Source organism: Apis cerana, linkage group LG6 (assembly GCF_029169275.1).
Source record: "Apis cerana isolate GH-2021 linkage group LG6, AcerK_1.0, whole genome shotgun sequence".
NCBI classification, from domain to species: domain Eukaryota; kingdom Metazoa; phylum Arthropoda; class Insecta; order Hymenoptera; family Apidae; genus Apis; species Apis cerana.
Genome location: NC_083857.1, coordinates 5,369,512 through 5,386,411, shown reverse-complemented (window position 1 = coordinate 5,386,411; position 16,900 = coordinate 5,369,512). Strand labels below are relative to the sequence as shown.

Here is a 16,900-nt window from a genome sequence, read left to right as displayed (position 1 = left end):
TATTTTTTTATCAAATTTGTGATGTTAGATTTTGTAGTTGCATTTTCAGACAATATATAATTTTATACAATTTTACAATATGCAATTTAAGACAATATAATTAATAAACATGGCTTATAAAGATTCATAGATTCAAAAAATAATTTACAATGTATCAGATATATATTACAAGCATGTATAAGTGAACTTATATATTTATTATGAATTTTTGAATAATTATTAATAATGATGGAAACATGATATACGAAGAATTATAAAAAACGACAAAAGACTAATATAGAGATATATTTCATATCTTACCTCATCTTTGAATATTTTATATAAAAAAAAAAATTTATCAAAACTATTATATTTTACAACTAATAATTATAAATAATTTTTTATAAATTATATTATTTTATAAATTGTGATTATATTATATAAATTTTTTATAACGTAATAAATATAATATATATATATATAATAAATAATTTTCTCTAGATATCTATGTATTATTTTTACTATTTTTTTAAATTAAATTTTATTAAAATAAATTATAAAAATTTGAAATAATTACAAATTAAATACTAAATCAAATTTATTTTAAAATTTAATTTTTCAAATTTCTAAAATATATATTGTAATAAACATTAAATTATATTATTAAAATTATAAGAATCAAATTAACAAATAGTAAAAAAAAATATATATATATCAAACTTAAAAATTATTAAATTATATTTTACAAATATTTATATATTGATTTGAAAGTAAAAACTTTCACTATTTTGTCCATCATATGTTATATATATAATTATTTTATCTTTATATGATAGGTTATATGATAAGGTTACAAATTACAAATTATTTAAGAAACAAATGGAATTAGAGACAATATTACGAAAGTGTACAACAGGTAGTAAATGTATTTATATATTAATAATTATTTATTTTTAATGTGATTTTAATATTATTATTATAACGCTTGTAGCAAAAACAATATCGGAAGAAAATGAGAAAAAGGAAGATGAATATTTTCAAAAAATATATGAACAATGGAAGGGCGCTAAAGCTAAAAATAAAGATTTAACTTATAAAGTGATTCCTAAATTTTATTTTAAGGTAATATATACAGAATTTGTGAGATTTTAAAACAATTTTTTTCATAATTCTTTTTATTTCAGTTACCAAAAGAAGATGAAATTTTACCACAAAAATTACGAGAAGAAACACGAGCATTATTTTTACAAAGACGTTCACGACAATTACTAGATAATAATGAACTTAAAGCATTATGGGTATTATTAGATAAGCATCATAGTCCACCTTTATCAGGAGAAGAACAGTTAATTAATTATGAAGATTTTAAAAAAGTTGGTAAATTAGCTGGTGCAAAATGTAGTCCATATTTTACTGCAGTTGTATTTGCTAAATTACAACAAGGTGATCCTCATGGTAGAATTAGTATAATGGCACTCTTTAACTATGTTATGAGAAAAGTTTGGTTACACCAAACAAGAATTGGACTTTCTTTGTATGATGTTACTGGTCAAGGATATTTAAGAGAATCAGTAAATATTATTTTATATTTTTATACTTTAATTAAAATATTCACTGTCTTAAATTTTCCATATCTTATAAATCATTATATAATGCTCAATATTTGTTTTATCATACCATGCATTTGCATTTATGTAATTTGTATCGAACAAATTTTATTTAAAATATTTGTTAATTAAAAATATAATATAATACAAAATATTCATTTATTATAAATAATGTAATCAATATATTAAATTAATATAAATTGTTATGATAATGAAATCCAATTTTGTTTGTCTTTTACAGGATTTAGAAAACTATATTTTAGAATTAATACCAACATTACCTCAACTTGAAGGACTTGAGAAATCGTTCCATTCATTTTATGTTTGTACAGCAGTAAGAAAATTTTTATTTTTTCTTGATCCTCTTAGAACTGGTAGAGTTAGAATACAAGATATTTTAGCATGTAGTTTTCTTGATGATCTCTTAGAATTGAGAGATGAAGATTTACCTAAAGACTTGCAAGAAGCAAACTGGTTTTCAGCTCCATCAGCTCTCAAAGTTTATGGACAATATTTAAATCTTGATAGAGATCATAATGGAATGCTTAACAAAGAAGAACTTGCAGGGTAATTTAAATCAAATCATAAAACTTGTAAATTTAATTTATAATCATAATAATTTCAATAAGTTGTTTTTAATAGTTATGGTACAGGAACATTAACTGGAGTATTTTTGGAAAGAGTATTTCAAGAATGCTTAACATATGAAGGAGAAATGGATTATAAAACATATTTAGATTTTGTTTTAGCATTAGAAAATCGACATGAACCTCAAAGTTTACATTATTTATTTAGAATTCTTGATATTAATAATCGTGGTTATTTGGATACTTTTTGTCTTAATTACTTTTTTCGTGTATGTCATATTTTATATTAGATAATTTGCATAATATTATGTATATAATATTGTATATAATTTATTTGCATATTTGCATAAAATTTTTTTTTTTTTAATAAAGTTTTTCAAACTTAAATCTTTCAGGCTATACAAGAACAAATGACAATGCATGGTCAAGAACCAGTGAGTTTTGAAGATGTTAAAGATGAAATATTTGATATGGTAAAACCAACAGATCCATGTAAAATTACATTACAGGATTTATTATCATGGTATATAATTAATTTATTTATAATTTTGAAATTATAGTTTTTAAAAAAAATACAAAAGATTTGTAATTTATATCTATTTTATATTTTATTTTATATTTTCTAGTGGACAAGGTGATACAATGGTCAGTATCTTAATAGAATTTCATGGATTTTGGGCATATGAAAATCGTGAAGCTATGGCAGCTGATACTGGTGATGAATCATCCCATGTCTGAAAATAAAGATTTATAAAATTGATACATTCCTTGTATAGATTAAATATATCTATAATTTTAAATAATATTTTACACAGTAATAAAGATATCAATAATTATATTTCTAAATTTATTGGAAATTTTAATTTATATAAAAATATTTACTTTAAATGAATTATGATATATAATTTTAAAAAAAATTTTTTAATATTATTATGTATTATTTAATTTTAATTTTTTATTCAAAGAATCTAAAATTTTTTATATCTAAAGAATAATATAAATTAATTTTATTGTTTATAAATATTTTTCAAATTTAAATTATTAATTTTTATATTAAATTATATTTATTTATTGTAAAAAATACTTCTTATTCCATCAACCAATAAAAACACTCCATTTCAAATTGACCTATGCAAACGTACATTGCCCCTCTTTGAGTACACATTTAATGACGTTTTATATATAGCTTTGCAGTTGCTCCAATCCCACGAAGATTTTTCGGTTGATCTTTGTGTGACGCTTCTTGTCATGTTTGAATTATTCGAAAGTTTTTTCATGTATTATATTATTTTTGTTGAGTTAAAACTGTATCATTGAAACGATAATTATTCTGTGTGAATTTGTATTATATTTGTTAGCATAAATAATTATAAAGGATTGGTTGAAATAAAAATAATATCGTTTAACATACCATGGACGCATTCACTCAGGTAAGACTCTTTCAATTGCAACGCACAAATATAACGATAATAACGATAATAAGATATTTAAAAAAATATCTATGATTAATACTTAAGATATTTTTTTCGTTAATAAAATTTCAATTAACTTTTATTTACCATCTTTTTTTTTGTTTTTATTAGTATTTAATCGTTATTTTTAATTTTTATTTTTTAAAAAAAAATTTTTAATCTTTTACTTTTATCTTTTTACTTTTATATTATTAATATTACAATTAATTTTATATAAATTTTAATAAACTCATTAAGATAATATTATAATATAATATTCATATTATAATAACTACTAATATATATCATATAGAATAACTATATGAATTATTTATTTTTATTTGTTAATATTTTTAATTAATTAATTTGAAGTAAAAATAAATTGATTTAACTAAACAGCGAATGTTGGAGCGAGCAAAATCAAGAAGAGAAAAATTAGATATTAAATTATCAAATGCTGGACATGATGTAAAAAAAAGACGTAGTCCTTTGAAGGATGCAAATGCTATTTTAGCTCAAGCTACAAGTAACAATATTTAAAATAATTGTTTATCTATATTATTATATATATATAATAATAATAAATTTTATTTACTTATGTTTATAAAATAAAATATAAAATTCCTTTTTTAAGTATTAAGATTATTATTTTTTTATTAGTTGCTAAGAGTAAATCTCCAATTAAATCACCTATGAAAATATCAATAGATGTTACATCTTCAATAAAATCTCCACGAAAATCTACATCTAAATGTTCTACTGATGAAAATAATGAGCATATAAATAAAGAGAATGGAGAGATCGGACTTTATAATGTAAAGACAAAATTACAAAGGCTTGGTAAGCTGTATTCTGGTAAGTTACATTTCATAATTAACACAGCTTAATTCAAATTAATTTGTTTCACTACTTTATATTAATATATCTTATTTTATATTATTTTTGTATGATTAATAAACATAAAAATTTTGTTGTAATTATAATTAAAATTATGATTTTAATTATATATAAAAAATAAATGTTTTACTTTTATGTTATTTTTTTCTTTATTACTTTATTATTATTTTATATTATGATTTTTATAAGATCAAACAATGTTTATAAATTTAAATTATGAGAAATATAATATATTTTTTTCTTTAGATGATAGTAGCAGAGAATTGAGTTCTCCAATTCATAGAACAGAAGAAAAATTTAATGCAGAAGAAGAAGTTACTGAACAAAAACCATCTAAAAGAGGAGCTAGACTTGATAGATTAGCAGCTCTTGCTTCAACAATTAATAATTGGGAAGATGATCTTTCACATCCAACTTTGGTATGTTCCAATATAATAATTAATATTTTATATATATTAATAAATAAATTTATTAATTAATTATTGGTAATATAAATAATTTATAGACTAAATCATCAGATAATAAAACAGATAAAAAACAAGTAAAATTGAATATGCAAGTAAAATCTTTGTCAGAACCACAACAGATATTAGAACCACAACCAAGTACAAGTGGATATATTAAAGAAAATAATAACAGTAAAGATATTTATTTTAAAAAAGAAGAACTTTGTTCTACAAAGCAATTAAAATGGGATAAAACTATATTGGACACATTAGTAAGTATTTTATTTTAAATATAATTTTTTATTATATATATCTAAAGTTTTTCTAAATCAATTTTTATCAATTTTTATATATAATAATTATATTGAAGATGAAAATTTACTCTAAACAAGTAAATTAAAATATTATTTACAGGAAGCACAAGGCTTTAGTCGCACAAAAAGCGATAATCGTCTTATATATGATTATAAATCTTGTTCTCAAAGAAAAGATATAGATTCTCCAAATTCATCACCTAAATATCTTTCACAAAATCAAGAAATTATTACTACAGTTCGCGAAGAAAAACGTAATAAGAAAATAGAAGATTTTTCAAAACATACTGACATAAAAAATCCTAATACTCCAGGAAAAACATCAAAAAATGCAATATTGAATACAAATAATGCTCTAACACCTAGAATTGGTAGCTCTCCTAAAAATTCTACTCAGTCTAGCCCAGGTTCTGTATTGAGCAAAGCTTCATTATTTGAATCTAAAAATACAGAAGCAAAAGTAAAAGATCCTATTCAAATGACACTTTCTGAAAGAATGGCACTTTTTGAAAAAAACAAAGGAGAAGCACCATTATTACCTAAGGCACCTCTTACTATGTCTATTCCACCAAAAAAATTACATGAGAAAGATAAAAGTAATTCATCAACATATATAAACAATACAGGTATTTTTTATGTTATAAATACAAAAATATGGATTATTGTAACTAAAAAATAGTTTGTTGTTATCTTATACATCTTATGTATTTTATATAATTTTGTTATAGTAAAGGAACGAGTTAAAACTGATATTCCCAATAATGCTGTTAATGTTAATGTTCAACGAGAAAAATTTGAACAAGGATTAAATATACAAGAATTAGAAAATAATATTTTACGTAATACTTATTTAGAGCGACAACGTGAATTGGATATGTTACGTTCCCGTTTTAATAGGAATAAAGAAATGGCACAAGCAGCTGCTGGCTCATATATAAGAACTAGTGAAAGTAGTGAAGGAAAATCAAATTCACCTAAAAATTCTCCAATTTGTCCAGTAAAACCAACACCTGCGCCTGTATGTAGATATTTTATTTTTATTTTATTAAATTTATTATATATATATATAGAATATTATTATATATATATATAGAATATTATTATATATATAAAAAAAAATTTTATAAATTTATATAAAAAAAGATAAAAAATAATTAAATATGTAGGATCATGTTGTGCCACCTCCTCCACCACCTCCTCCACAGGTTTCTAATGAAAAATCAATTCCAAATCAAAACAAAAATTTTGAATCAAATAAAAGACAAGGTAAATATAGGTATATATAGATATATATAATAATATATAATTTGATATTTTTTGTTTATATTTAATTTTAATTTTTTATATATAATAGTTGTAGGAAGTCCAATAAAAACACAACAGGTAAAAGTGGCATCTGAAATTAAACGCATTCGTGTTGCTCCACCTAAACCTGGACATCTTTATCCTAATCTTTCTGAAATTGAAAATACAACAGAAACAGATACAGAATATACTGTCAATAGTACAGAAGCAGAAACTGCTACTTTAGATGAAAAAACTGATACAGAAACTGGAACAGAGGCTGAATATTATGTACATGTATGAATGACTAATAATAAAAGATAAATAATATAATATTAAAAAATTATATTTCATATAATTTTTATAGCTGTATACATTGAATTTGCAGGATAATGAAATTGAAACTGAAAGTGAAGAAGAAAGTGAAGATGTGAATACTAGTCTTGGTAGAAGTATTTTACGTGCTGTAAACGAACAGTCTTTTCTAAGTAAAAAAGTATATATAATGTATCTCAATTAATAATTATATATAAGAATTTTAGACTTTTGATTTTTGCAACATTCAAAAAATAATTGATTATCAAAGATGAATTGTCAAAGACAGTCAATATAAAATATAAAAAATACAAGAAATATAATTTTGACGCAGCGGTATTAATCGCAATAAAATATCTTATTTTTTTACAATTGTGCTGTTTATAATCTAATATATACTTTATTTAATATTATAATTATAATTATATCATATAATATATATTATTATATATTAAAATTTATATATAATAATATATATATTGTATATATAATTGTGTATATGTAATATTTTAATTATTATAGAGATCAATTGATCCAGATCCAGATAGTACAACTTCCGATATTTCAGTATTAGATGAAATGGATGAATATTTAGATGAATGTCTTGCACAACAAGAAATACATAGTGGAAATATTTATACAGAAGAAGGACCAACTCCTCCCAAATTAAATAAAGGTGGTAAAAGTCCATCAGCAACTTCAAATTTCAAATATAGAGAAGGGTAAGTTATAAAAATGTAAAAATTAAATATCAATATAATTTTAATGCTTATAAATTTGATAATTGTAATAATTATAATAATTATTTCTTATTTTTTAAGATTATCATATCGTTCACCTATGAAAGAAATCTCTTCATCATCTCCTAAAAAAGATGAGCCATATATTATAGATGGTGAAAATTGTATACCATTAATGCATAGTGTCAGTTTTTATAGACGACAGCAATCTCAAGTGAGTTAAGTAAAAATATGTAGTAATTTTTAAAATTAAAATTAAATTTTTTTAATTTGAAATGTAAAATTATAATTAAATTGATTTTAGACGCCAAAAACGCCAGTTCGTATAATATCAAGAACACAGGAATCTACTGATACTTATCCTGATGTACAATTTAATGCTAAAAATGAAATAGTTTTGGTAGAAGAAAAAATAAAACGATTGTTAGATGAAGTATGCAAACAGCAAACGATTATTGGTCAAGCTAGTCAAGCACTAAATTTATGTACTTCTACTGTAGAATTTAATGGTTCCAGGGAACAAGTTGAAGGAGAAAGATTATTACTTGTTGCCAGTAATTTTATATATATTTTTATATTAAAAGTACTCATGAATTATATAATAATTAAAAATGTTTTTTAATAGCTCATAGACGACAAGCTGCACTAAATGAAGTTCAACGATTAAAGGTAGAAGGTACTTTAAAACCTGTTAGTCCAGGATCACCAGAAGTACAAGAAAGTGGTTCTTTAACAGTTTCTGCTATTACTTTACCTTTTAAAAAAGGTTATTTTCGTAATATGGGTACAAGTAAGTAAAATATTTCCAGATAATATTAAAGATAATATTTAAATTTTTAAAATTTATTTTTTTTAATTTTAAATTCTAGATACATGTCTTCATTTTGTTTGTTTGATGCGACATTTAGAAGAAATAGTTGCTACACCAGTAGTTATAGTAGAACCTGGTGATTCATGCCTTCGATTTCCATCAACATTAAAATTAAATGATTTATATAGTGATTTTAAAATTACTGTTGAAATATATTCATTGCAAACACAACCTGAAATGTTACCACATGAAATCAAATACCATATTAATAATGGTAATGGAAGTAGTATTAATAGCAATAATTGTAATAAAAAGGTAAGTTCATATTTTACTTTATTATTTATTTATATCATATAATTATACATTTTTATTAAATATTTATAAATATTTTGCAGTTGGCGAATAAAACACCAAAAAAATTTTTAAAACAAGAAAGTCGATTGGTGATGCCTAGTGTGCAAAGCCCAGCTGGACCATCTGCTGTTAGATCTCCAGCTTTTCAACTATCTGGTTATGTTATTTTTAGTTTAAAAGAGATACATCGACAACAATTCACGCTTAATAAGGTAAATATAATATAATAAATATGCAAACAAAATAATATGAATATGAATTGATTGATAAAAATTAAAAAGATCATACATAAAAATTTATAGGTACCATCGCAATCCCCACTGGAAGGTCGATTACAAATGCATGTTTCATGTGAACTTTCGGTAGCAGTTGAACATAGAGGATTTCTTACAATGTTTGAAGATATATCTGGTTTTGGCGCTTGGCATCGTAGATGGTGTTTACTTAAAGGTTCTACTTTATCATATTGGAAATATCCTGATGATGAGCGAAAAAAGACTCCAATTGGAAGCTTAGATTTACAAGGTAATTATTTATAATTTTAATATGATATTTTGTTATGATTTAAAATATAACTCATTATTATGTTTATAGGTGTTAATACAACAAATGTTGGATTAGTTTCTCGTGATATTTGTGCGCGTCCTAATACCTTTCTACTTGAAACAATTAGAACTGCAGAATCTGAAGATACTGATAGTTTGATTATGGTCAAAAATGGATCAACTACAACAATTAGGTAAGTATTCTATTGAAAATTTTATTTCATTATAAAATTAATTGATTTTGAATTATTTTTAGGCATCTTTTATCAGCTGACACAAAAGAAGATAGATTAGAATGGTGTTCTAAACTTAATAAAACGTTAAATTTGATACATGCTTGGGGTGGACCATCAACATTATCATAATAATTTCTATAAAAATTCTAATTTTTATTTCATAATAAAAAAAAAAAGAAATCTTAGCGTATTGAAGTACGCTTATCATTAATTTAATGCGTGTATGCATTTATATATAATGTATACTTATGTATACTAAATAATGCAATTAAATTTTAATTGAAAATAGTTTATCTATATTTAAAATTTATATATTATAAATATGATAAATCATGAAAAAAAAATATTTTGCTAAAAATTAATAATAATTGTTTGTAATAGTTATTTTTTTATTGTGGATATAACACAATTTCAATATGTAATTATTAACAAATAATCATATTTTAGATTTTAATTGAATTAAAATGCTTCTAATAAAAATATGCATAAAAATATTCTAATAAAAGAAGCATCTTTTTTAGGAGAAAAAGAGAGAGAAAAATTCAATATTACAAAATTGATAAGAGATTTTATATAATTTAATCTTGAGATGCAAAACAAAAAAAAATATAGAAAAATATATATAAATTTGAATTATTACAATTTTAAAATATTATGAATTATGTAAAATTTAAAATATTTATAAATTTAACGCATTCTAATGAATTAATGTAATTATAATATGAATATGATCAGAATTTTTGTAGGTTATTTGAATATTTTGAAAATTTTAATTATTTGCTTTATAATTAAAGTATTAAATAATACTTTAATTATAATAGTATTAAAATGATGTAATTGTTATATTGTAAATAACAAAATCACATATCATATATTAAAATCGTTACTAACAAATATATAGCCATAACAAATACATTTATACAAGTATTTTTTTTACTGTAAAAGTTAGTATTGCTTAAAAATCATAAATTTTATATCTAACAAATTTTTATATTTTTTACTTTTCTATATAAAAATTTTATAGTGTCAACATTAAACATTTAAAATAAAAAAAATCAATAAATTATTTTTATTTATCAATTCTCAAAATTTATTTATGAAAAAAAAATTGTCCTGAATGAAATTAATTGTTTTTGTTACATATACATATTCATGTAGGAAGATCATTATGCACATGCTAATTTGTATATATATTTATTTGCTCAATTTATATCTTGTTACATACATACAATTATAAAAAAATTACTCATTTTTACGCAAATTCTAAAATGCGTAAATAAATGCTTGGTCGTCGCTTCACTAAAAATGGATAGTGATTGAAACTTCTAGCGCCTCATTTAATATATTTACCAGTAGTTTCTCAGAACTATATGTGAAATAATTTGTTTATTCATTGGCACGCATTTCACAACTAGAAGTATAATATCATAATTATTTATATTACGTATAAATAAATATCTATTAATATTTCTTCATTTATTATCTTTTTTTATTTTAAAAATTAGATTAAACATTATTTTAATAAATATTTTTTTATTTTAATTATATATTTTTTATTTAATTTTTCTATATTTCCATTCTATTGAATCTTTTGTTAGAAAATGCATAAATCTGTTGATAATTTATTTTTTAAATTTAATCTTTAATTTAAATATTTAGTACATTTGATTATCGATTGATTATTTTATTTTGTACATTCTTTTTATTAACATTATTATTTTCACATTGCAAATTTAACGTTCATAGAAATAAACATGATAGTTAAGTATATAAAAATGAACAAAAGAAATTAATTACACGAATAATATAGAAAATGATCATGCATATTAAATGAAGTGAATAGCGTGCCATACGATTTAAACATATACGATACACTTATATTAGCGTATATCGATAGTCAGGAAGTCCTATATAAGGTTAGCGCATAATTTCAGATCTTACATTTTTTTTATTTCGAAACAAGATTGATGGTGGGATGAAATCCATCCTTGTCAGCGGTGTAATCAACCCTTTAATCAAATCAATTTTTGATATGTTTTTAGTGATTTGGCTCTTATGATAAGAAGAAAATATTAATATCTTTTATATCTTTTTATTTAATATTTTTAGTGAGTAAATTTAACCTCAATTAATATTTTAATTTTCAATATTTTACCTGTAAGTATGACCATCGGGTGCTGTAAAGGAGAAGCTACCAGTAACATCGAGGGATTCATCATCAGTACCCTCATTTTTTAATTCTGCAGTTTCCTCTCTTTTTTGACCATCGCTCTGTTCATAACTAAAGTGATATCCACCTACTCCAATGTTGTTTTGTTCTTCCTGCTTTATTATCGTGATTTCATTTGGATTAACTTGGGGCGCTGCAAAAGCTCCCACTATTACTGTTACGAAGATAAGGATCTGTATATAAAGAAAGATTAATTATTTTATAATGATTTAACTATTTCTGATATTTTTGGAAAGTATTAAATTTTTGTTAGTATTATTATATTTCTACAACTTTATATTTATAAGTATAATTTTAAAATATAAGTTCCATTTTTTTCAGGTCGAAAATAATTAATTGTATTATTTTGATATAATTACGCGTTTAAAAATATATATTGCAAATATCTTGCAATTCAATTATTTTACATTTTTAAAATATAAATCTCAAAACTCAGCAAATTTATTCAATTCCATCATCACTATTGAAGATGTCTCAACTTTATTATATAACAAGAATTTTTTATTTCATATTGGAATTCAGATTTTTCGAATGAATTCTTTGATATTCGAACGATTCAGAATATAAAGATCCTTCAGAGTTTAATGTTCGAAATGTTCTTACTATTTACAACGCAATTTATAAATTACTATAAATTATTATGGTCATATTACCTTAACGCACACATACAGTCAAAAAATATAAGATTATATGTCACAATATAAAAATTCATCAATTTTAACGACGAAACATATAATGATTTAATTCAAATCTCCATTTTTTATACAAGATTCGCAATGGACCGTTATCGTCGCGCAGCGAAATTATGATTAATTGTCAGTGCGTGAAACATCGTACACGCACAAATGTCACAGTCCTCTTCACTTTCACTGTTACGTAAAAAAAAATTTCGGAGTCTGCGGCTGAAATCATCGGTGATCCCTATCTGTGCGAGGAAATGTGGAACGTTCACGCGACGCCTAATGTTATGATTTCTTCTTTTTTAGATTTAACTGTGAAACCCACCGTCTTCATGGCAAAAACTTCTTCGTGCGAATTGGACTTCTGTCCCTTCGTCCTTAAACGACGAGTGATACGTGACACCAAGGATCCACGGTGCATCTGCCTTTATATAGTCGGAAAATCGCGGGTGTTGCATCCCCACCTGGTATTAGACTTGTCGGAGATTCGCGGATCAGTCTCTCCCCTAACAGTGCTAGAACGCATCCGCGATGCAACGATGCAAGTGTCTCTTCTTCGGAAGAGCGTTTGCATTCTTTGCTTGATGCTGTTTGTCTTCAATACTGTCGATACATATTTATACCTTAAGAAAGGTGACAGTTTCAATAAAAATTTCAAATAAAATTTAGAACTTAAAATGCATATAAGTAGCAATAATAATAATTATAATGATATATTCTTCTATTTTCTTTCTTTCTTTTCCTTTTTTTTTAGATTAGATATAATTTTTGTAATATATATATAAAAATGATAAAATTCATATTTCATGAAGTATATTTGATAAAAATTAAAAAAAAAATTAATTCTTGTTAGATGGTATAATAATCATATATAAATATAATAGATTTTTTAATTATTTTTAATTTCAAATTTTATATTATTTCTCTAAAGAGAAGAATTTCTTATCAAAAAGGCTTTTCTAAACAAAAGTTTAACATATATTTTTTAAATAAAATATAATATATATAGATATATATTTCTAAGATATTCTATCACATAAATAATTGAATAGCATTATAATAAAAGAAATAAATATTCTTTAGCTTGCAATTATACTACTAATTTTGGACAATAAATTGTTTGTATTTAATATTATTTAATAATTTAATTTTGCAGGCATAAATTGTTTTTTTTAAATGAATTTGATTAAAAAAATAATAAATTAATGAAAAATTTTACTAAAAAATTTTTAAATTTTTATTGTAAAATATATTTTTGAATAATATCCGTTTAATGCAATTGTTTGCATAATCATTATATAGTATAATGTACAGTATAATCATTATATGTATATGTATATGTATATATATATATATATAAATATTCGCGATTGAAATAACATCTACCTGCATTTAAATATCATAATGAAAATAATCTTTCAGTTGAATTTCACTATAGTTTAACTTTGTTAGCAATGTCAGGGATTTTTTGCATCACTGAACAAAGAAATGATAGTTTCTGTTCTCACAAAATATGTGAATCTAGTTACATCAAGTTCATCTATGTGCATTTATAAATTGAACACTATTAATTATAATATAATTCATCAGAAAATAAACAATTATAATTATAATTAAAAGTTATTAATATTATATATAATATATTAATATATTAAAATTTTTATAATTATAATATTAAAATTAATAATTTTTCAATATATGGAATATTTATTAATATAATTCTATAATATAATTTAAAAATTTATAATTTTATATATAATTATATATATATATATTATATATAATTTATAATTATAATATTTGAATATTTTTTTTATTAATATTTGATTTTTATATTTACATTTCGATAAACTATATTCATAATTTCAAATTTTGAATATATTTGCAACGCACCTGGCATAGTTCATAATCGTGGATTAAGTAAGAGACTTTGTGATGTAATATGTGAAATGTATTTATTTGAAGATAATCCTATACGCTCAAATATTCAAAGTATTGTATTTGTTTACAATGTCCCTTTTTATGTTAGATGTAAACATTATTTTGTTGACATATATCAATTGATTAAAAAAATATTTTTCATAAATTATTTTTATTATTTTAAAATATTTTTCATTAATTATTTTAATGATTAATTATTTATATTGCATTTTTTATTTGTAAGAATAATATTATAAGAAGAATATTATTATAAGAATAATAATATTTATAATAATAATATATATATATATAAATTAATAAAAATCACATCTATAGAAAAAATTTATTTTTCTCAAAAATAAAAATAAATTTCCATCAAAATATCAAAAAAAGTTTTATAAATTAAATTACAATGCATTTCATAAAAAAATTAGTAAATTTCTTAATTATTTCAAATTTAATATCAATTTCAATAATTAAAAAAAATAAAAAAAATAAAAAATCTAATATTTCATTTGCCAATCAATATTTTAAAAAATCGTAATAGTATTATGTATCGCCAAAGATGAATCGTTTGTAATTGTTTTTTTCTTTTGCTGAAGAAGAAATGTGGAACAGCCACTTACAAGATGTTAGCGATTTCGTAACTTGGATGATCCGCAGAAACTCATTGGTATAAAAACGTAGAAACCTATGGCTATCAGTTACGAATAACCAAATGTGAAAGCCGAATCTGCAAAATGATCAATTTTTACCCCCATTACTTGTTTGGTCAACGAAGTCTCGAAGCGTCATAAGTACACGCGGTTGAGCGTCCTTGTTAATTGTGACATTTGCTTTTCTCGGTGTTAAGAAGAGTTGAGGAAAGTTGGTGACGTAACTACCGGTGACCTTGCCATTTCAGAAGATACAGAGGATGCCTCCGGCTATCGCGTCTCGAGGCATCTTCTCTCCTTCCCTTCACTTCTTTTTCCTTTCCTTTTCTTCCGTGGTTGTTTCAATATCAAAATTTATAATTCTATCTTCTGTTGGATTCGAAAAATAAAAATATAATGGTTCCATTCATAATTCATTTAGAAGACTTGCCATTTATGAATAAAATGTTTATTGAAATAGGTTTTAGAATTTTAAATCATAAATATGAAAATTTATATGATTATACTTTCCTTTCACACTTGACTTTCCTTATCTTACATATTTACATAATAATAGTGCTTTTTTTTTAAAGATACATTATATATTATATATTAATTTGATAATTATTTTTAAATTTATTTATTAAATCAAATAATTTTTAAGTAGTTTACTTGAGTAAATGGTAAATTTACCTTATTCAATCTCTCTCAATATGAAATTATATTTATTTTACTCCATTTATTTCTATTTCAATTAAAATTGAATATGGAAGGGAGAAGACTTTTCAATCAATATTATGTAATTCATGACAGATAGAATTAAGATTCCAAGTGATTTGAAATTTTACTGTACACGTCATCGTAAATGATTAATGTTCAAAGAATTTTTTTTAGCTAGACACAAATGTATTTGTTTGTACTGATATCTACATAAAAATACCATTAACATGTTTTTAATTCACAAGTAATTCAATAATTCAAAAAAGAGGATTTTCGTGTCATAAATTAATAAAATTAATATCTTTTTTTTCGTATAAATACAGTGTACAACATTTGAAAAATATATTCCTGAAAAATATAAAAAATAATTTACAATTTTATTTTCTGAATAAATAATTATTTTAAGTTTATTTAAATAGATTATTTATATATAAATATGTATATTGTTGTATATATTATTTATATGTAAGTATCTATATTTAAAAGCTTAATTATGTAAAATACAAATTAGGAAATCTATTAAGATAACGATACTACCGGAAGTTGCATTCTATTCTTTCAGATCTTGTTGCAGCTCATAGATAGAACAATTTTGATTTTATATAACATTTAAATATTTCGTTGCGCATTACAATCCAAATATCTATCTTTATGATATAATTTCCATTTATCTGATAAATTTAATTTTCCGTTTGATAATCTCTTAATATGCAAATATTATCCAATACATTATTGAATATTGTCTTAATGTCTTTCATTTAATGAAGTTTTAAGAATCAAGCTACAAATATGTAATTTGAATTATATAAGATTTTAATATTTAAAAAATATTCAATAAATAAAATCTATATAAATAACTTAATATTAGTCAAACTTTTAAATTCTATTTGATTTAACAATAAAAATATTTTTTTTAAAATATATTACATATTATAATATATTATATATTATAATATAAAAACTTACATACTTTAGAATTACATATTTTATATCATTCTGATTTATACATAAATAATTAATGCATACTTTGAAAAAATTTTATCTTTAATCAGTTAATCATCTTTTTTTTATATTAAAATCATAAATAAATGAATGTTATAATTTTTTCTGTAAATATATTCGAGATCGATCAAATGTATCTTAAATGAA

General features: G+C 22.2%; 3 protein-coding genes and 1 long non-coding RNA gene across 5 annotated transcripts; 3 read left to right on the top strand and 1 right to left on the bottom strand.

Annotated features, from left to right (window-relative positions):
- The first annotated feature begins 156 nt into the window (after positions 1-156).
- Positions 157-3,019, top strand: LOC107998277 (serine/threonine-protein phosphatase 2A regulatory subunit B'' subunit gamma-like). Its single transcript, XM_062076106.1, has 8 exons — positions 157-435; positions 816-895; positions 971-1,101; positions 1,164-1,550; positions 1,828-2,153; positions 2,229-2,442; positions 2,569-2,696; positions 2,800-3,019. The coding sequence occupies exons 2-8, from the start codon at positions 859-861 to the stop codon at positions 2,909-2,911; spliced, it is 1,335 nt and encodes a 444-aa protein (XP_061932090.1). The 5' UTR covers positions 157-435; positions 816-858; the 3' UTR covers positions 2,912-3,019.
- Positions 3,020-3,347: 328 nt separating this feature from the next.
- LOC107998330 (anillin) lies at positions 3,348-9,854 on the top strand. 2 transcript variants are annotated; one of them, XM_017057534.3, is made up of 19 exons: positions 3,352-3,603; positions 4,024-4,150; positions 4,285-4,479; positions 4,768-4,940; positions 5,027-5,239; positions 5,382-5,907; positions 6,010-6,299; positions 6,448-6,547; positions 6,636-6,862; positions 6,954-7,061; positions 7,403-7,602; positions 7,702-7,834; positions 7,925-8,174; positions 8,246-8,410; positions 8,490-8,746; positions 8,827-8,997; positions 9,088-9,310; positions 9,380-9,524; positions 9,587-9,854. In XM_017057534.3, exons 1-19 carry the CDS (start codon positions 3,586-3,588, stop codon positions 9,693-9,695), a joined length of 3,630 nt encoding a protein of 1,209 aa, XP_016913023.2. In that variant the 5' UTR covers positions 3,352-3,585; the 3' UTR covers positions 9,696-9,854. The 2 variants fall into 2 exon arrangements, with proteins under 2 accessions (XP_061932081.1, XP_016913023.2); XM_062076097.1 differs by lacking the exons at positions 9,380-9,524; positions 9,587-9,854 and having other exon boundaries at positions 3,348-3,603; positions 9,067-9,205.
- Positions 9,855-10,744: 890 nt separating this feature from the next.
- Positions 10,745-12,943, bottom strand: LOC107998275 (flexible cuticle protein 12-like). The gene is made up of 3 exons (XM_017057467.3): positions 12,802-12,943; positions 11,722-11,969; positions 10,745-11,575 (listed from the first exon to the last, which is right to left on the bottom strand). The coding sequence occupies exons 1-3, from the start codon at positions 12,895-12,897 to the stop codon at positions 11,515-11,517; spliced, it is 405 nt and encodes a 134-aa protein (XP_016912956.1). The 5' UTR covers positions 12,898-12,943; the 3' UTR covers positions 10,745-11,514.
- LOC114577614 (uncharacterized) lies at positions 11,535-13,190 on the top strand. The gene is made up of 2 exons (XR_003697804.2): positions 11,535-11,674; positions 12,783-13,190. It is a non-coding gene; the product is annotated as an uncharacterized LOC114577614 (long non-coding RNA).
- Positions 13,191-16,900: the final 3,710 nt, after the last annotated feature.

Coding starts and splice junctions, on each gene's coding strand:
- LOC107998275 (XM_017057467.3), bottom strand. CDS start 12,897: ATGCACCGTGGATCCTTGGTGTCACGTATCACTCGTCGTTTAAGGACG. Junction 11,970..12,801: donor AAGTTTTTGCCATGAAGACG/GTGGGTTTCACA, acceptor CTTTATATACAG/ATCCTTATCTTCGTAACAGT. Junction 11,576..11,721: donor CCCGATGGTCATACTTACAG/GTAAAATATTGA, acceptor ATTTGATTAAAG/GGTTGATTACACCGCTGACA.
- LOC107998277 (XM_062076106.1), top strand. CDS start 859: ATGGAATTAGAGACAATATTACGAAAGTGTACAACAG. Junction 1,102..1,163: donor TTCCTAAATTTTATTTTAAG/GTAATATATACA, acceptor TTTTTATTTCAG/TTACCAAAAGAAGATGAAAT. Junction 2,443..2,568: donor GTCTTAATTACTTTTTTCGT/GTATGTCATATT, acceptor TAAATCTTTCAG/GCTATACAAGAACAAATGAC.
- LOC107998330 (XM_017057534.3), top strand. Junction 6,548..6,635: donor TGAATCAAATAAAAGACAAG/GTAAATATAGGT, acceptor TATATATAATAG/TTGTAGGAAGTCCAATAAAA. Junction 7,062..7,402: donor AGTCTTTTCTAAGTAAAAAA/GTATATATAATG, acceptor TAATTATTATAG/AGATCAATTGATCCAGATCC.